At 45.6% G+C, this 20,618-nt stretch overlaps 1 protein-coding gene across 4 annotated transcripts in view; it reads left to right on the top strand.

The window, feature by feature from the left end:
* The window catches only part of HTT (huntingtin), a 2,905,635-nt gene that overhangs the window by 2,668,356 nt on the left and 216,661 nt on the right, over window positions 1-20,618 (top strand). For all 4 annotated transcript variants that reach the window (XM_069632055.1, XM_069632053.1, XM_069632052.1 and 1 more), the window contains one exon: window positions 3,455-3,610. In XM_069632055.1, the coding sequence (XP_069488156.1) occupies window positions 3,455-3,610 (156 nt within the window). The remainder of the gene's footprint in view (window positions 1-3,454; window positions 3,611-20,618) is intronic.

The raw sequence follows: 20,618 nt of genomic DNA, 5'->3' as shown, positions 1-20,618 counted from the left end.
AGAACTTTGCACATGGGACAGTTTTGCTTTAGACATTTTGACTTTGACCGATCCTTAGGTTTGGGTTTAGGTAGGGAAACACCTCCTAGAGCAGGGACAGAGAGGCATTTACCCATTGTATCCCTTAATAAAAGTTGTTGACCAAATGCATGAATCCTTTGTGTCCAAGTCTCATTCCTGGCTCCTGTGAGGGGTCAGTAATGCAAAGCAGACAACCATATGTCAAAGTATGCCTTTTTATTATATTCAGATAATGCCTCACTGTCCCTACTCTGCTGAGGAATTGCCTGCCTAACCAAAGCTAATGGAATACACTCTTAACACGGGGTAAATGGCCCTCACACTATGCAACAAATATACAAAGAACAAATATGGTAATATCACATGACATGAACAATATTCACATTTTCTTAATGACATTCTAATGTCCTGGGTAATTTCCCTTCCCCAGGATTCAAAGTTACTTCTGCAAATGTTTAACCAAAGAAAGAATTGTCTTGAATCAGTTCTTTAAAAGTCAGAGTAAAAGTTCATTAACCAAAGTTCCGCTGACCACAAATCTCATCTCCTGTGTAAAATATCCACTTATTACTTCCAGAGAATTGGCACCAATGATAATCCTGGCCACAAATTCTTTGTCACCTCTTCAAGAAGATTTGCCACAGTTCAAAACGGTTGGTAGTATATAGTTCTTGGTCAACAGTTAGCAATTCTTTAGTTACAGTCTTCATCATTCACAATGGTATATTTTTCAGGGTGACTTCAGTGCTGCTGCTTCCACTTCAACAATCACACTTTTACTTGATTTACCATGAGACCAATAGCCTTTTGTCGCACAGTACTCCATAGACTACTGCAATGTTGCATTTACTGACAACTGGACATACCACCACCAGTACCTTTGACTTACTACCACAGCTTCAGTGATTTGGTCTTTTAGACAGGCTTCGACAAGATATACTTTAAAGTGCTTCCATACCCTCTGGTAGGCAAGGCACCCTTCCTCTGAATGTCTCGTTTCAAAAGGGGCAGCCTCTTTGCCTCTCTTGTCTGTCTGCCACAGTAACAACCTGGGTTTGCCTTTAAGACTCACTTCTCTCTGTTTTCCACAGTCTTTAGCACTACAGGTTGTGTCTACTTCAAAATAGTGTTTACAAGCAGTCGGTTTCCCTTCCCCTGTTTTACCGGTATCAACCCAAGTAATTGCCCAGAAGCCTTGGTGCCACTCTCTTAGCTTCAGGTAATGCTTGCACACTTGTATCTGAGGTCAATTAATTGTTAGTAACTTCACAGTACAGATAGATTGCTTTTCGACTTCAAGAAAGGCTGGTATTGCTGTTAATTTGGGGAGACTCTTGGCTTGGAGAATGCTTGTTCTCTGCTTCCGTAATATATACACTTTAACTTTTATTCTTGAAAGATATGCCTTGTTAAAGTAAAGAATAGAATACAGGCTGCCTTCAGAAATCACAAGTAGGCACATGTGATCACTTCTTGATGTTGTATTCAGAGTTTAAAGATGTTAAAGTTTGGTATTGAATTGTCTTCCCCTATAAAATGAAGGATAAAATTCAGCCCTCTTTTGGGAATCACAATTAGGCACACGCGACCACTTCTTGATGTTATATTCACCAGTTTAAGGCTTCATCAATGGATTTAACAAGGTTAGGTATTCAGTAATGATCTTTGCAACATTCACAACGTTCACCTTCCTTAATTGGTGACACGTGACCACTCCTTCAGATAATAACAGTCTTAGAATAGTGAGCAATGGATGTAAGCAGTATTTCCTTTCTACGCGAGTAAAAAGACTTTTCATTTACATGCGAGTGACACATTTCCCATTATTTAAGTAATTCCAGTTCAATGAACAACTTCCATTCACTTTACTCCTACGTGAGTGAACGGGCAACTGGATACAGTTGCTGGTAATGCTCATGTAAGGTAATAGAACCCCTTCACTCACCTGCTTCTTCAATACTTGCTCTGTGCGTCGTACTGCTTCTATGACCTTCTATGACCTATACGATGACTTCTGCTGCTTCTGGCCCCACACCCTTCCACACTGAATGTGTCTCTTGTCCGGCCACACGTTTCTGGATCCCCTCTCGCTACTGAGACCGACGGCTTGGTAACTGCCTTTGCCTCAATCCCCAGCACGCTCAGTACGCTGCAACGACAGCAATCAGGCTCACATGGGGCAAGACCACTCTGTTGCACGCCTTCCGCTACGCAGCTTCTGCACTTAAGAGTTTGGGGGAACAGGACCCTCTCAGAATACACATGTGTAATCTAATGTTTCTACGTTCCGGCGTCCCTCTTGTTCTCCCACTTCTACTTGGTTTGCCAGTCTTGTGCCTTGTTCTTTCTGCCTTTTGTGCCTCCAAGGTTCCTTCAGGTGGTAGCTGTTAGACTTAATTGTCTGACTTCTGCTACAGCATGCCTCTTCAGCCCTCTTCCTCGTCCCAGTACTTCAGTGATTTTGGGACTTGTGGTCGCCTTCTACAAAGTTAGTTCTTTCAACAATTGAGTTAATTTTAACGGCAGATTTACTTCCCTTAAACTACTTAAAATATGGGGGTTAGCATTGGTGGTTACAGAGGAAGATATGAATTAAAGGCATTTTCTTTAGATCCTTTTATATTATACCTTTGGGAGGAAGGAGGGTATTTATTCTTAAAAGACCTTCCTGTTTGCTCAGATTTACCAGAGCTTATACCCCAGATCATAGATCTTATATGTGGGTCAGAGACATTATAATATCAATATGCTGTTACCCGTTTTAGCAATCCAGCAAGGTACTTTCTTTCAGAGGACTAATACTGTGTCTCATCCCACATGCTCTCCTCACCACCCTGGGCCCTGTCTCCTCCCAGGTAGTCCACTCGCATTTTACCATCCCCAAGGTCAGGATCAGGCGGCGGCTGCCATTCCCTGGCTAACCGGGAACGAGACTTTAGACAGGGTTTCAGTGAGGGATTCGTAGGATTCTTCACACTCCTAACATCACCTAGAAAGACTGATGAGCACCCCTTGTTACCTTCATTTGTAGAGTCGGGCTTAGTATCACAGTTAGGGAAAGAATTGGTCTTTTGAATCAAAAAAAGAAATAAACCATTTTTTTGACAATCACGACTGCTTTTCCATCTCATGATTCTGACCTACCCCAGTGTCTCACAAACACCTGTAATTGGGTTGGGTAACTGGTACATCTAGCCTCATAATATAATGGGGTTCTGGTGGATTTGTTGCCCAATTGCTGTTCACTGGTTAAAACTGTATTGTGTGTGTTTAGTTAGAATAACATTCTATCTTTTAGGATCCCACTTTGGCACAACTGTTAAAAAGTATTACTGTAAGCATGTTAATAGTGCTAGTTTTGTAAGCAATGTGTTTTCACATCCTTTTCTATATGTTGTTTAGTTCATATTCCATGTCCATCCTATGCTTTCAGATGCTGGCAGTGTCTGATTTGTTCACTGAGAGGAATCAGTTTGAGATGATGTATTCAACCCTGACTGAGTTACAGAAAGTGCACCCGTCAGAAGATGAGATCCTTAATCAGTATTTGGTGCCTGCTATATGCAAAGCTGCTGCTGTTCTTGGAATGGTAAGACAAAATGGATTCTAGAGAAGTTGTAATAGAAGTAAATAATAAAGTACAGAATGTGGATATGGTGCTTCACCTTGTCTAGGGTATGGCGTTAGCATGTTTAGAATCTATAATAATGATCAAGTGAACATTCTGGCATTGGTGTCTTCTGGGGGGTGTACGTATTGTGCTGTCATGGTTTTTTAATAGTTGATCCAGTTTAAAAGTGCATATAGGATGTTTGACAAGATGTAAGACGGATTGAGTCAATATCAAAGAAGAAAGTGTGTCATTATTTGCATCTTGTCATTTGGAGTATATTTGAATGTATATTGCTACTTTGAGAAAGATGCATCATGTAGGTGTAGATTACCTCTACTAGCTTTTTCTGTGACCCATGGATGATTGATGATGCCCGAATTCTAAAATGGCACACCCATTATACTGGGCAGCAGTTGAGTAGCAGTAGTTCTGACAGGCAGAGAGGAAGAACGTAAAGGAGGTAAAGAAAGGGAATGTGAGCGGTCAGCTAAGAAGTAACAATACCTGGCCAGTACAGAGTCTGAGACCCCAGCCATGGCTAATCTGTTGACCGGGATGGCATGGTCTATGGTACCGAATGCAGCTGAAAAATCGAGAAGAATCAGTATACCAATGCCAGCCTGGTCAGAGAGCTGGGCTAGATCAACCACAGCTGACGCCAGAGCTGAATCGGTACCGTTGCCGGGACGAAAACCATATTGGAAAGATTCAAAGAAGCCAGAGTGATCAAAGAACGAGCAAAGAAGCGGAGTAACAAGACATTCTAGCAGTTTCATAAATAAGGGACAAAGGGGAATAGGACAATAATTAGTCCGTTTTAAGCGATCACAAGATGTTTTTTTAAGTAGGGGAATGCCAAGAGCATGTTTGAGTTCAGACAGAAGATAACTAGTAGCAAACAAGTGATTCACTGCCACAGTCACCAGAGGGGCGATTTCAGGCATTATAAATTTTTAATGATGGACAAAGGAATAGGATCTAATGGAGAAGGTGATTTTTTACTTATTCATAGTTCGAATGATATCATTAGAATTAAACAGAGGAAAGGAAGTCCAGGGATGAGGGAAGGTAGACATTTGTGGAAGAAGAAATATTTTGTTGAATAAGAACTTGTTTGAGAAAAAGGCTGATAACGAATCGCACAACGCCTGAGAAGGCGGAACTGGATTATGATTGTTAGTACGAGAAGGCAAAGACCGGACAATTTGAAAGAACTGATTAAGGTTTAGGTGATTTTAAAGGGGCTAGCTGACCCGCTATGTTATGTGAGAAACCAAAAGGTGTCTCCCCTGCTAGTCCCTGGGGATCTGTCATCCAGGTGGCCAGGACATGGCCATCGCTTTTGGATTGAGTTCTTAGGGGTGGAGCAGTGTGAGAGGATCACCTGGATGAGGGGTCTTTTTTTTTTAATTATTTTTTTTATTTGATTTAGTTGCATGCAACTTTTCAGATTAGTATACAAAAATACATACAATTACAATTCATATGTTACATAACAAAATAGATAAAAGCCAAATAAAGCACAAAAATAAACCTTCTTAGTTAGGGTAAAGATTCTTTAACTTCCTGGTTTTTTAAAATTTAGTTAGGACCACACAATCTTGGTGACCCTAAGTCATATATACCCAAAAGGAGACCAGACCAGGTAGGCTACCGCAGTGACGTACTAAATACAACGCATATGTCATCTGGGCTAGTCTGTTCTCTACCATTATTCATAACACACGTTATTATTTACATTTCCTTTACACGTGGTAATATAATTCGTAGAAATTGAACTAGAGCAATATGAACCCTCACACGCATATTTGCAAACAACATTTGCCATATTTGATCACTCTCCAGATCTGTGTGAATCGAGAACACGTTATTAAAACATCTTGCTCGCACTCCATTTAAAGCTCTACATTTAACCACCAGATGTTGTAGTGTTTCCCTTTGTTGTTGAGATAGACAATATCTACAATAGTTTTGATCACTTGTCAGCAGTTTCCATTTACAGAGGACCTCACGAGTGCTCCATAAATTGAGTCTAAATCTTAATTAATCAGAACTGACCTTCGGTGACGGATATTTCAATAAATATGGCGATGGCATAACATAGCGCTTCATTCCAAACAACCAGATACTGAAATCTTTATATTGGGTACACCTTGACAAGTTCCTAGCCCAGTCAGCTTGATAAATGTTCACCTTTGCTCGGGTAGGGTGCCGAGCTAACAAGTCTAAGGAGATATCTGCTTCTGCCAGATTCTTCACGACTTCGTTTCTCCGTGTTTTTGGGAAGCCATTACTTGATTTAAGCAGATTGTAGCCTATTATTTCTAGGATGTTTCCACTCTTTAGCCCCACCATGCATTTACAAAAGAAAGTGCACTGTCTCCACTGTGCCTGAGCATAGAGGGAAACCAAGCCAAGTTCATAGTGTAAAATCGCTATCGGAATACTATTTGGAAGGGCACGGGTCTGCTTCCAGTATGTTGCTTCTAGGGCATCCCAGTAATGCTGATTCCCCAGGTATCTTCCCTCTGAGCCATATAGTATGATTGGTATCACCTTCATCTTATACAATAACAAGATATGTTTCAGAGAGAATCCCCCGAATTTATAAATCAAAATACGGGACTGGGAAAGTAGTTGCTGGAGTTTGTTCCGTGCTATTGCCTTGACATCACTCATAGCATGTCTGTTTTTAATAGTGACCCCAAGATATTTGTATTGTGTGACATTTAGTAAATTAGCGTCTTGCAGGACCCAAGAATGGACGGGGACGGTGGCTCATAACTCTGGGGCTTGCAGTACAGCTTAAAGTTTGGGATTTCGATATATTAATCTCCAAATTATTAGCAGCCACATAAACTCCCAATCGAGACATGCGTTGGTGGCCATGCGGGGTTTGTGATAGCAAAACAAGATCATCCGCATATAACAAATACGGAATTTTCTGCGATCCTATCTTCGGGGCATCGTTGTTACAGTTCATAAATTTGTGGCCCAAGTCTATAATAAAGAAAATATATAGAAATGCTGCCAGAGCACATCCTTGCTTTAAGTCACGTTTCATTGGGATTTCCGGGGAGAGCTTGCCATCAAGAGTGATCCGCACTCTCATAGATGTTTTAGAACAAAATTATTAAAGCCATAAGCGAAAGAGGGCACTCGTATGCTTTTAGTTTTTGATACAGCAATGATCTAAGAACTGAGTCAAAGGCAGCTCTAAAGTCTATGAACGCCATATATAGAGACTGCCTTTGCTCAGCCTGCTGGGCCTGTATCATGTTCAAGGCAATTATTTTTGGAATAGTTCCAAGGCCCTTTACAAATCCTGATTGTAGCGGATCAAGTAGTATTTTGGTCTTCACCCATAGCTGTAGCTTCTCTAAGATTAGCCGACAATACAGTTTACCAGAGACATCAAGTAATGAAATGGGTCTATAACTACTCGGGGCTTGCCTATCCCCCTTTTCATAAATTGGAATAGTAATTGCCTGGGTCCATGATCTAGGTAAAGTCTGAGCTACATTTATAAACAAATATATTTTAAACAAAATTGACACCCATAGTTCCGGATGTTCTTTAAGGGTGTAATTAGATAGCCCATCAGGGCCTCTTGCTTTGGAATTACTAGCAGTATTAATTAAATATAAAATATCCGCGAACTCAAACTTCAAATGAAAATCCAACGCATACCGCGGGTGCCTCTGGGTAGTGATAGTCAAAGGTAAGGCATACAGGGAAGTAAAGTGCGCCACCCAAATATGGGTAGGGATTGCACTGGCCTGTAATCACGGCCCACATTTTCGCGATGTTTTTGCTGGCCAAAATCTTTAACATGTTAGCACCATCCTCTTGGTACAAGGCTGAGCGATTATTTTTAGACCAATTCCTATAGGTAGTTCTTAATTTAGTAACTAGCTGTTTTCGCAAGTGGACAGGTTCTTTTTGGGCTCGTCTCAAGTCAGCGCGAAGCTGTGATTTCTTTTCTTTAACCACTCTATCATACACATGGAGGTGTTGGGTAGGCTGCATGGACTTATGTTTTTGGTGTTGAAATACTAGGAACCCATCGGATTGTACGTTTGTCACATTCTCGGGCTGTATATCAGAATCTGACAGCCCTAATCTTAGCCAACGTTCAAGCTGAGATACTCCGACCATCAGAGTTTGTTCCCACCCGCATTCACCACACAACACCGTATCATGGGTGCCTTATTGGGGCGGCTAGGCATTCCGCAGTCAGCCCACTTTGCTATAAGAATATTATGATCGCTCGCATCAGATTTCAAAACCTTAAAGTTCGTCATTGCGGGCCACATGCCCTCGTTCACATAAATATAATCTATGATTGACTTACTTTCACCTTTTTGCCATGTCGAGACCGGGGGGATGTCAGATTCGAAGGCCCCATTAAGAACAACCAGGCCCCTCGCTTTAACCAATGATGACCATCTTCTAAATCTCACTTTATTACGGTTGCCTAGCTCACTCAGGCAATTTAGATTCAAATCGCCTGCCAACACCAAAGCCGTCACATTTGGTTCAACCGCTACCAGATCTAGGATTGAATTTAGGTCATGAAAGAAGATCTCGTCTGACATGGCAATTGGGTTCCAGTAGTACATTCACAATTGCGTAACCTGTATCCCCTGCCTTAACTTTCACCAACAGCATGTATTTATTTGGAATTGCCCACAGTTCAGAGGTCAAGCCTTTGCCCATTTTTACTGTTGTCAATAACCCTGAGGTTGGGCGTCCTACCGCCGGTTTTAGGGCTGGATTTAGGTACACATCGTGATTATCCCAAATGGGGACTGCGGTCAGCCATGTCTCTTGCAAGAGCACTATGTCACTGCTATTCAGATCACTATGGTCATTATTTAGGAGGTGAGTGAACCCCGTAGTATTCCAACTTAATAGCGATACAAGGTTCACTCTCACCCCATCCTCACATTAGTTCTGGGCACTCAAGCGATCAAAACCTACGGGAGTCTTCATCATCTGGGGTTTCGTCACTTTATTACTTCCACCAATACGACCCTTCTGCCAGCTCTTTTGGGGACTTAGTTTGTTTGAATCCAAAGTTGGATTTGACTCTGTATACAGGGTGAAGCCCAATTTATAGAGCTCCGCTTTAGCCTGCCAGATTACAATCTGAACAACTCGAGATTTCAACCAGATTCTTACAGAGTTTAGCTGGCCTTTCACTGTAAATTCCACTAGTGCCATGTCCGAGGATACGATATATTCCAGTAGTGGAAGCTCAGAAAATATAGCCATCACTGCATGTCTGTTTAAATCATTGTGTAGATGATGGATTCCTACAAGCTAGCACCAGTGAATATGCAGCAGGCGCACGCCTACGTAGCGACTTATGAGCATTCTCCTCCCCGTGTGATGTTTGTACAGACGGGGTCGACAAAGATCTTTGATGACTTGGCGCTTGCATCTTATTTAGGGCACTCTCTATTAAAGCCATAATGGCACCAGACTTGTGCCAAATCGCCAACATTTTCTTTTTGGTTACATTGTTCTTGATTTTGAATGTGGCCCACTGGGCGTGTCAATTGGGGCAGAATATAATTTTTCTTCAATTCCACCCCCTCTCTCTGGCTTGGGTCAATTACGTTCAATTTACAGGTTTTCACACTTTGGACCGCCACTGGGCTCTCTAGCCTGCTTCCACACACCCCTACTTTAGGGTCATTCACATCCGTACAAGATATCTTATGTGGGGGGAGAGCTAACGGGGCCGGGCCAACGCCTACCAAATAGGCATCTACAGCTTTCCGTATTTCGGCCCTCTGCTCCTCCAAGTAAGCCTCTGCTGATTTTGAAGCATTACTTGACTGTGAAGAAGCCTAATTTGGGGTAGTTGGCACTATATTTTCCACATTGCTGTCATCACTACAGTTTTTTTTTTTTTTGAAAGAGCTTCCATTAGTTCCTCCAGTGGGGGTACTCCATTGCATGAGGGGCTTTGGGGAGTGGGAGTGTAACACTGGATGGTGGGACGAGGTATCGCCTTCCCTGTAACACCATTTCCCCATCCTCCAAGGTAGGATACCTTGGAACTCAACCCCCTGCCCCTTTCCCAACACAAACACTTTCTCACAGACAGCTCATCGTGAGCGAAAACAGACTAACACCAGAACCGTATACCTGACATGTCCCAATACAATGGTCAGGTAAGGTCAGGCAATTACTGATCATTACAAACAATGACTTTCAGCACACTTCCTCACACGGATAAAAGTCGGAGCACGAAAGCACACTCTGAGCAATGCAAAGCACACAAGGAAGCAGCAGTTCCAAGATGGCAGCTTAATATGAGGAGAAAGATGGCGAGACCAAGGAGGGTTGCAAGGAAGGAAGTGTCCTTGACCTTTTCGGACCATTACTTTCGTGAACCTTGGAAAATAAGAAACCTAAGACAGGGGACTAAAGCTGAACAAACCTGCATTGTGTGTCGGAGGTACCCGGGGGTCTCCTGCGTCGGAGCGTTTACCACTGTAGTACTGTCCTTGGCTCCTACAAAAAAGCAGCGCCAGTAAAGAAGGCACAGCCGATGAGTCGGACATACTGATACCAGACCAGCCTGTGTTAGAACCAAGGTTGCAAGCAGCAACATTGTATGAAGAAATCTAAACAGAATAGTGTGTGAAACGTATGTAACGAGCGACGTAAATTTAATTGAAAACCAGAGGAGTGACTGAACTAAAGGTTTCTGTTAGGTATCCAACTGGTTGGCAACTGTGAAAAGGAAAATTTGAGATCGTAGTGGTCCTGCAACGGGTCAAGCTAAACCCCATGCACATTCGCAAGTCTTCGATAGTTTAATGCAAACTGAAATCGGTCCGAGCCTGGCTGAGGAAGACTAATTGTGTAAGAGGAAGGATCTGAGACCAGCTGAGGGGGATCCGGGGTGAACCTGGAGTCACCCGAGAAAGAATATTCTCTGAACATTGTGTAAAAGGGGGATCTGAGCCGGGCTGAGGGTGATCCAGGGTGAATCACCCGAGTTGAATATTATAAGAGGAAAGGGACTTTTTGTATTTTGTTTTTGTACATCAGGCCCTCTTAATCAAGAGTTTTTTCAGAAGTAACGTAAGGGAACTGTGTCCTCGTGCGGAAGAAGTCAGAGTGTGTGCTTGACTCGAGTGAACTGCCTTGTCCTGTGCTGAAAACGTGGGGAAGGGAGGCCAACGGCCTGAACATCCTAATATATCATTTTGTGAACACTTCTTTCTTTTTCATGAACACTACCCCACACTATTTGTATTTAGCGGTAAGGATTGGCAATATGTTTTTAGTATAGCCCCTTTTATTTTGATGAGACTACTAGGACTGCATTATTATTATTTGATGGTCATAGCTTGCTCCCATCTGTAGATTTAGGATTAGATAGGCGTTTATCACACCCTTGTTGAATTTCAATAAACACCCTTGAACTGTGGTCACTTATGTCTGTCTTACTGTTGATACCATGCCTTCCTTAGAGTTATTAAAAGATAATGTAAGCTGAGACAGATCGCAACTATTAATACTGCACAACGTAGTAATTGCATCCGCAATCATGGTTGTGTCAATTCATGGTTGTGTCAATAGAGTGCCATTTATCTTTAGATGGACGAGGCAGGACAGCCAATGCAGAAGGGGAAGAAGAAAAAATTATGAAAGGTATGATAAAGTGATCAGTCCAAAGCACTTCAAAAGACGAAATGTCTTAATAAATGCAGTGGACGAACAAGTGACACAATGTGTTACATAAAACATGCGTGGGACCTGTAACTAGTTGCTGAAGGTCAAGATCAGACATAGCTTCTAAAAAACTGTCAAACAAACTAGGGGATATCTGAATGGAATTTAAATTGAAGTCACCTCCTAGAATAAAGAAATCAGCAAAGCAATGCTTTAAATCTGCTGCCAAGTTGAGAAAGCCGGGCAGAACTGCAAGTCATATCCAGGAGGACGGTAAACAAGAGGGGAGTACAAAGTTTTTGACGCAGATATGGAGCCACAGATAAGCACAGCCTCTATTAATATTGTAAACAAGCGGGAGCAACAAACAACGGAAGACTGGAAAATCACACAGCCAGGGTGTGAAGCAATCCTAAAGACACGCAAAATGCTGTAATTAGAAGACAGGGCCTGCACTAATGCAGGACCAGAAGATTTTCAGAGCCAGGTTTCCATAATAAAACAGAGGTCAGAGCAAAACTCATGTAATAAATTATGGCAGTCAGCCACATGAGCTGGCAAAAAGCGAGCATTAAACATAAAACATTACAAGTGATCAGCAGGCAGTGTTGGGGTAGTCAATGCGCATACCTGTTTCGCACCAACCAGCGCAGCTCGGATCACTGTTTCAGAAGGGGCGAAGTGTAAGCAATGAACGTGTGTACGAAATAGGCAAGGATGCATGCATATACGCGTCAGCCAATGGCCCATCTGATGCCCGTACGGGCTTAACGTTGGCTTGAATTCAGCGCGAGAGAAGCAAGCCCGATGTGCCCATCCACTGCGCTTCCGGTGGACTGCATCTCTATATTGAAACATGATATCGCCAATACCAGACCCCTCCCTCCTGCCAAAGGACAGAGAGGAAAGACTGTGGTAGAAGGATGCATGTAGGAAGAAAGAAAATATTAAACCGCATCAACCGGACGCGGAACCGGGAGAGCTCTGTGAGGCCAGCGCTGGTGTGAACATTGGTTGGGGAATGCAGCCCCAAACATGCAGAAGCGTCTGCATTTGCATGGCCGGGCGGGAGGGGAATGCCCCTGCAACAAAGTGAGGCTGTAACACTCAGATACATTGTGTCATCGGAAAGAGACCGCTGAGCGCAGTGGAGGGTGGCCCGCACTCTGCAGCGCAATAAGGATCTGTGATCCCAGGGTGCCTCGTACAGCAGGCAGGTGCCAGCTGAGACTGTGTTGGTAAGCCGCGGATGTAGTGAAAAATGAGGAAGAGCGGCCGAGCATGAACTGCCTCCCGCAATAAGTCCTGGAAGGCTCACACTAAGCAGCGAGCTCACCAAGGAGGACGGGGCATACTGCCTGGAGCCGGCATTGCGGTTGCCCATCTTTGCACCAAAACCTGGTGCGCACACCCCACGCGTGCGGGTGGACCGATGGGCGCACCGCTGTTAAGCCGTTAAGCAAGGGCTGGGGAGGAGGAGTCGCAGTGCAGCGCTCCCCAGCCACAAGAAGCTGCAGAGAGGGCACTTGCAAGCGAAAAGCCGGCAAGGGGCACAGCTCGCTGCAGGTGTCCCATTGGAGTTTTGAAGTCCCCCGGCACGCACACAGAGGAACCCAGGGATCTCACGCAACAGCAGGCCCAGTGGGCACCAGAGCTGGGGGCAACCACCAAAGAGGAGAATTGGTTTGTGTGCAACATATGGTCTCAGGCACACGGGAAAGGCCCACATCCACGGCTTTGTCCACAAGTAAGGAGAGTGACTGGAGCTGGGAGAGATTGAAGTGAGAATTGGAATCACCGACCGCAGTTGGGGGCTCACAGAGGGGGCACCTTGGCAAATGCATTACTCTGGGGGACATGGCGGTCTCCTCCAATGCTACACACTTCTGGGCACATCATTATAGGTGGAGACCTCGTGGAGTCCTTTCCAACAGTGGTGGCGGGTCACAGAATCCAGGTCTACCGGATTGGTTTGCCCCTGGGCTCTTTCATTAGCGGTGTGCCCACGCCCGTGGGATCCATTATACAGGGCTGGTGGACACTCCTCGAGCCAACGCACAGTGAAGGGGCCTGGAAGGAGGGGTTGTGGCAACACAATAGCCACGGTCACACAGTGGTAATAAAAACGCTTACCAAAGTTGGGTCTGATGCCTCAAAGGCTGCAAAATGGAAAGGCAACCAAGAAACACTTGGACAAGATGGCTGAGCTGGGTGACAAATGAAGGGGAAACAGAGAAAGTCAACAATCGGATCCTGGTGGTCATTGCGGAACTGAAAACGACGCTCAGTGCCAAGATAGACAAAGTAATAGTTGATGTTGTATTGCTATGCCAGGATGGGCGTAACCTATCGGAAAGGACCACCGAAATGGAGTCTCAATTGGAAGACTACAAGACAAAGACACAGGACAACTTCCTGGACGGCAGGGCAGAGGATGCTGAGCGAAGGGCCCGGAGGAACAAAATACGTATTGCCGGCCTGTCAGAAGGAGAAGAAGGCGTGCGGATCCACAACTTATATTGAAAATCTATTCCTAGGGGACATTGGCCCTGGGAACCTCTCCCAAGGGTTCACAATTGAAAGAGCACACAGGGCACTCGCTAGGAAACCGCCACAGGGCCCCCTCCGCGCCACATTATAGCTAAAGTTCTGAACTACAGAGACAGGGAGAAGATCCTGTCTTACTCCAGGCAAGGCGGCACATTGCAAAGGGCATCGGCACAGCTAGCAGTTTACCCGGATTACACCTTCCAGGTTCAGAGGAGCAGAGCGCAGTTCTCTGCGGCCAAGGCTGGGCTCAGTAGAGCGGGCCTGAATTATGTCAATGTAACCTGCTAGACTTACTGCACAAAAAATGCTCCCTATTCTTTGAACCGCCCGCAGAAGTGCAAGAGTGGATGGATAGAGAGAGGATTTTCCCACGGAACGAAGATGACTCCCGCTAAATAAAAACACGGATGCCTCGGATGCACTCATGGGTGGAACTTGATGGAAACGTGGAGGGGTGCTTTCAAATTGCAGGAACTATCGACAGACCCCGGATGGGGGGGCTCCAGGACAATGACGGTGGCAGACGAGATGGGTTCACCTCAGGTTCGCTGACACTGCCTAGCTTGCTTATTGGCAGGACACACAACACAGTTGCGTTCTAACTCCCGTGGGAGGAAACCGATCTTTGGCGGTTGCTGGCCCGCTCTTAAAGTTTGGTTCTTTCTTTTTCTATTTTGGGCATTTGTTTTTGTGCCCAGCCGCTGCGCACCACCTAGGGATGAAATTCTGCGGGCGGCAGGGATGGGCCGTTACGCCTGAGCATGGACTCCAATGCTGGGGGCGATTGTTGTCTGTGGAGGTAGTTGGGGTAGTTACAAGGGAATATGTGTTGCTAAGAAAAGTGTTTATGCTGTGGTTTGTAGTCCTGTAGACGGGTCAAGCGGTCTGGGGGATGTGCGTGAAAGAAGATGGGAGTTGGGTGCAAGCTTGTTGGACGACAAAGGTGGGAAAATGGCTAGTGATGTAAAACTGTTAACCTGGAATGTCCAGGGGCTGATTAACTTTGTAAAAAGGAATAGGGTGTATGCCTACCTCCATAGGCACAAAATTGATATACCCCTATTACAAGAAACGCACCTTACACCTGATAGGCAAGCAGTGATTTCTAGAAAATGGGGGGTACGGTTATGGGCTTGACATACTCGGCGTATGCCTGTGGGGTGTTGATCTGGGTAGCTCCATCAGTACCCTTTAGGGTGATGCAGCCTAGGACTGACAATGAGGGCAGAATGTTGCTTGTCCAGGGGCTCTTAGAAAACGTAGATACGTGTTTGATAAATACATATGCACCCAATTGTAATACTGCAGCCTTTTTCCAGACATTGTACCCTAGACTAGGTCCCCACAGAGGCGGTGCAGTGATATGGGGAGGAGATTTCAATTGTGTTCTGAACCCGGGAATGGACAGGTCGGATTCCAAAGTCCTGAAACCGTCACCGCCGGCTAGGGTGTTACAGTCGTTGCAGATGTCATTTGAGCTGGTCAACATCTGGCGAGTGCTTCATCCACAAGCTAGACACTACTCCCATGCCTCCTCCGCTCGCGCGGTCCATACCAGTTTGGACTATTGGTTTGTGGGGAAGGACATCATGGATGACTAAATGGTGGGCAGATTACAAAAGCACAGTTCATTTAGACCATTTTTCACTGCAATTGCAGTGGCGCTACGTGCCACAGAAACCTCCAATACCAATGTGGAAGCTGAGAAGAGAGGCCATGCAGGACCTAAATTTCGCGGTCACCTAACAGACTGTATTCAGGAATATTTCCTGCACATTGAGGGTAGTGTGTCTGGAGCGGATTGTCTCGGGGAGGCCCTGAAGGTGGTCGTCCGGGGCACTGCAATTGCCTAGTCAGGTGGAATTCAGGCCATGCTCCGCAGGGAGCTGACCGCAGCGGAGATGCATTGCGCTGACTCAATCCCATAGAGATCCTTGGGACGAGGTGTGAATGAAAGGGCCTTGCGCCAGCGATGCCGGAGCTGTTGGTAATGACTAGGGAAACAGTTATGCAAGATATGTTGAGAGGCAGCATGCAGAAAGGGACAAACTGGTTAGGCTTTTAGCATGGCTGTGTAAGGGGGAGGAACAGCAGACACCCATTTACTCAGTACTGACGCTGCAAGGCATCAGGTGCGATACTCAGGAGGGCAGTAATGCAGTCTTCTTAGAGTTCTACCAGAACTTATACCGGGAACACCCCACCCCGGAGGCCGGTATTTAGAGGAGATATTAGGTGAGATTACTCTTCCCGGATTGGAGGAGGACGAGATGAGGGAGCTAGACGTCCCCATCATGGCCGAGTAACTGATTAACACTATGAGGCCATTACCCACAGTGAAAACCCCAGGCATGGACGTCCTACCTAGCGAGTTTTATAAAGTATTCGCCACAAAACTAGCCCCCCATATTTGAATGCTTTCAGAGAAGCGCATGAGTGTGGTCTCCTTCCTCTTAGCGTAAGGGAATCCATTAATAGTACCACTGTTGAAACCCAACAAACCCCTGCAGGAATGCGGGTCATTCAGACCCATGTCTATGCTTAATTAGGATAGTAAAATTCTGATGACAACTCTGGACAATAGATTGAATAAAGTGATACACGCTCTGGTACACCCGATCAGACGGGCTACATGCCAAACAGGAGTATGACCTGGAACCTTAGACACCTACATCACATCATGTTTGGTACTGCATCTTGGGAGACCGTGTGCAATAGCGTCTGTATACGCTATAATGGCCTTCAACTCTGTTAAGTGGGATTGGCTACATGCCACCCTATGGCGGTTGGGATTCGGCCCATACTACCGAAGGTGGGTGGAAATTATATATAAGGAGCCAGTGGCGAGGGTAAGGATGGGCAGACACTTCTCTTAGCCATGGGTACTGGAGAAGAGCACCAGGCAGGGCTGCCCATTATCTCCGCTGTTGTATATCCTCGCTATGGAACCGTTAGACCTGTACTTGAGAGCAGAGTATGTAACGGCAGGTATATCAATCATGGGCATGCATCATCTGATCTCCATGTATGCAGATTACACGCTTATGCCAGCTTCGCCCAGATCTCCGGGATCACAGTTAGCATGGATAAGTCTGCTCTGTTTCCACAATCCGGACTAGCGAGGACTCAGCCTAACAATTTGCCTGTGTTGGCCCTGAAATGAAGCGCCACCACAGTTCGTTACCTTGGGGTAGACATCTTTCATGATCCGTTAGAGGAGCACGGCAACAACACACAGAAGGCCCTGGTGGGGATACGTAACTCCATCACTTTCTGATATGATGTATGATATGATATGATATGCATTTATAACGCACCTATACACAATTGTTTCAAGGCCCGACGAGGTAAGGGAGGTGGACAGAGGGAAGACTGAGACAATGATCTTACTAGGCCAGGTGACATTGAGATTGTGCAATTGCAGGAGATGGAGGGGGGGAGGGGGGGAGAAGTGTGGGGGGAAAGGGTAGGGGGCAGTGAAGAAATTGCCTCTATCAGTAATTGGTTGAGTGGCACCGTTAAAGATGGCTGTCCTTCAAAGGCTCCTGCATTATTTTGCAAGCATCCCATATAATATCCTAAAGGCCTTTTTTAAAGGGTTGGACTCCTTGTGTAGAGAATTTTTGTGGCATGGGGGCAGATGCAGGATCGCAATAGCCTAATTTCAGAGACCATATGAAATGGGGGGCATCAGGGTACCGCACTTCGAGTTGTATTATTTAGCATGGCAGCTTCAATTCGTGGTGGGCTGGCTGGCTGGCCGACGAACCCACTTCAGTCACTACGCTCATGCAGCCAGCAGTACCGCGCTACTCCTTGAAAGAGTTGTGGTGTAGCAAAAGGTTGCAGGTGGGCCGCCAGCCATACCTGGTAACATTGGGGATGCATCTATGGGACAGAGCACTAGCGTTAATAAAAAGGAAAGACCTGTTTTCAGCATTGATTCCTCTAGCTGCTCTCGCCCTGGAAGCATCTCAGGTGCTCAAAGGGGTTTGGGCCCACTGGGAACATAAGGGAATTGCTACAATAGGGGACCTGCACACAGGCACCTCCTTTGTATCCTTCCAAGAATTGGTTAATACCACAGGACTGCATCATGGCCAGCACCTGTTATATTGCACGATTAAAAATCTGATTATACGTAGATGGCCAACGTTTGCAGAATCGGCAGATACACTCACAGTAATTGACACTATGTTTGGCCTAGCCCATGGCCCCCACGCGATTTTCTAGACTGTCTGGGTTTCTCTTGGAGAGCAGTCCCTCCCCCAACCATATCATACAGTCCCGGTGGGAACAGGACCTGGGGATGACGTTTTTCTTGATGCGCAATGGGCTCAGATACTGCGGTACTATAAGAAAGTGTCTCCGAACTCGAGACTGCAATTGGTCCAATAGTATGTAACGCATAGAGCATACTTGACGCCACTCAAGATATTAAGGTTCCCTGGTGCTGCTGCACAAGGTTGCCCTAGTTATGAAGCCTCAGATGCACATTTGATGCACATGTTCTGGTCATGTCACAGTATATTGCGGTATTGGGGGAGATAGCGGATAGAATGTTAGAGAGAGGACTTCATATAAATCTGCTCACGCCTGAGGCCTGCTTGCTTGGCCGCTTTACACACCCCAGGCATGTGCGTCACGTCTCTAAAATGAAAGATTTAGTGTTCATACTAGCCAAGCGACGGATAGCGATGAACTCGAAGTCCGTGGGGAGCCCTCGCTTGGAAGACTGGGCCGAGACCTTCAAAAATGGACACAGGCTGAGACGACGGTCTGGCAGAGGGCTGCGAATGATAGCCCCTTAGACACAAATGTGATGCTAACGGCATGGAACATACTCACACAAACACTGTTTGCACTGGTTGTTGCTGCTCAAGAGTTGGTACAGGAGTCCCCAGCTAAGGAACAAATTGACCAACCACAGCACTGACGAGCATAGCAAGAGTATTGAGGCATGTTTAGCAACAAGGAGATGGGAAGTGTCCGGGGGCGAGGGTGGGTTGTTGGTTCGTGCTAAAGTTATGAGAGTGTTGGTTTATTTTACTAGGTCGATTTGTAACTGGTAATGTTAAGCATCCTGAAACATTGTTTGTTTTAATTTATATGTGTGTTCATTAAAATTAATAAAGCTTGTTTAAAGTACAGCCTGTTGCAGAGTTTGCGTTTCTTCCTGAACTTCAAGAACTCTCAACTGTCACCATCCCAGTCACTCCATTGTATCAGTGCGGTCCTGGGCACTCGCATGGACAGGGCCTTCACACATAAGGAACAAGTGGGGAATATCTTCAAGATGGTTCATGTCTTTGAATATCAAGAACATGTTCCAGCATCAGCCTTCCTGTGCTTGCTGGGTCTCATGACCGCCTGTATTTTGGTGGTCGCGTAGGCCTGATTGTGAATGGGGGTTGCTTCAGTGGCTCCTCTGTTGCTATCGTCTCATTTAAAGGCGCACATGTCAGACCTTCTGCAGGTGTCGAGTTTCTCGAGATATGCATGAGGATGTTTTTTCGGCAACCATGGCTTCAGATAACGGTAGCCACTGATGCGTCCCATGGGTACCTGGCCATATTGCTGTCTTTAAGAGAACCCAGCGGCAGGAATCTTTCATCACACTTCCAAGTGTTATGCAGTTATTGTGGGCGTTGTGCCATTAGTTTCCTCCAAACCAGTTTATTGTTCCTGCGTGGGATTTGAATTTAGTTTTAACTTTCTTGATGGGTGCTCCATTTGAGCCCTGTCATTCATGTTATTTAAATTGCTCACCCTTAACATGATCCTCCTAGTAGCTATCACTTCTGTGATATGTGTGGGCGAGCTCCAGGCAATGTCTTTTAAACCTGCCTACTTGGTTTTCTCCAAGGAGAAGTTGACTTTGAGAGTGAGACCCTCTCTACTTCCAAAGGTGGTTTCTGATTTTCATCTCGACTTAAAAGATCCATCTTCCTGTGCTTTTTCCTCTGCTTCATCCTTCTAAACAGAGGAACGATTCCATCAGCTGGACCCGTTGCGGTCCCTCAGATGGTACGTCACTCGGACGAGGGATGCCCAGAAAGTTGACATAATGTGGATAATGCTGGTGCACTTGCTGGCAGGGCTGTGACTATAATCTCCCTGTCAAGGTGGATCATTCTCTGCATCCTGTACTGCTACGATCTGGCTGGCTAAGATGTCCCTAAGGGACGGGACTCATTCAACCAGAGGCTACCTGCCACCTCTGTTCTGCAGAGGGGGCTCCCTGTCTTGGGCATTTGGCAGGAGGCTATGTGGGAGCTTCCATGCATACGATTGGAGAAAAATATTTGATTGCTTGTCAAGGCAGGAAGCTCGCCTCAAAATAGTTGTCTGAGTTTTTTGGTCTAGGCGGTGTCCTCTCTCTCCTCCCTCCTCTAGATGTACATACTGCTATGGGAGTCTATCATAGATGAGGAGTCTGTGGGAAAAGCAATCCACTAGAAACATAAATTACTTACCTCTGTAGTTTTCTTTCTGATAGATGTTCTTCCCACGGATTCCTCATCGTCCTCTGAACTCAGGGTGTGGACAGATGTCAGGCCGAGTAACGCACAGCGCGCTGAAACCCTGGTGGCAGATCATTTCCAAAGAACGGCTGCACTGGAGATAAAATATCATAGATGAGGAATCCATGAGAGGAACATCCTTCAGAAAGTTGAGGAGAACCATCTTCGGTTCCGGAAGCACCTCAAAACCTTCCTCTTTGCTCCTGCTTTCT

The sequence above is a fragment of the Ambystoma mexicanum genome, chromosome 6q (assembly GCF_040938575.1).
Source record: "Ambystoma mexicanum isolate Mex_15411 chromosome 6q, UKY_AmexF1_1, whole genome shotgun sequence".
In the NCBI taxonomy this organism is placed as follows: Eukaryota; Metazoa; Chordata; class Amphibia; order Caudata; family Ambystomatidae; genus Ambystoma; species Ambystoma mexicanum.
The sequence above is the reverse complement of the archived record's forward strand: the minus strand, read 5'-3'. Positions and strand labels throughout refer to the sequence as shown.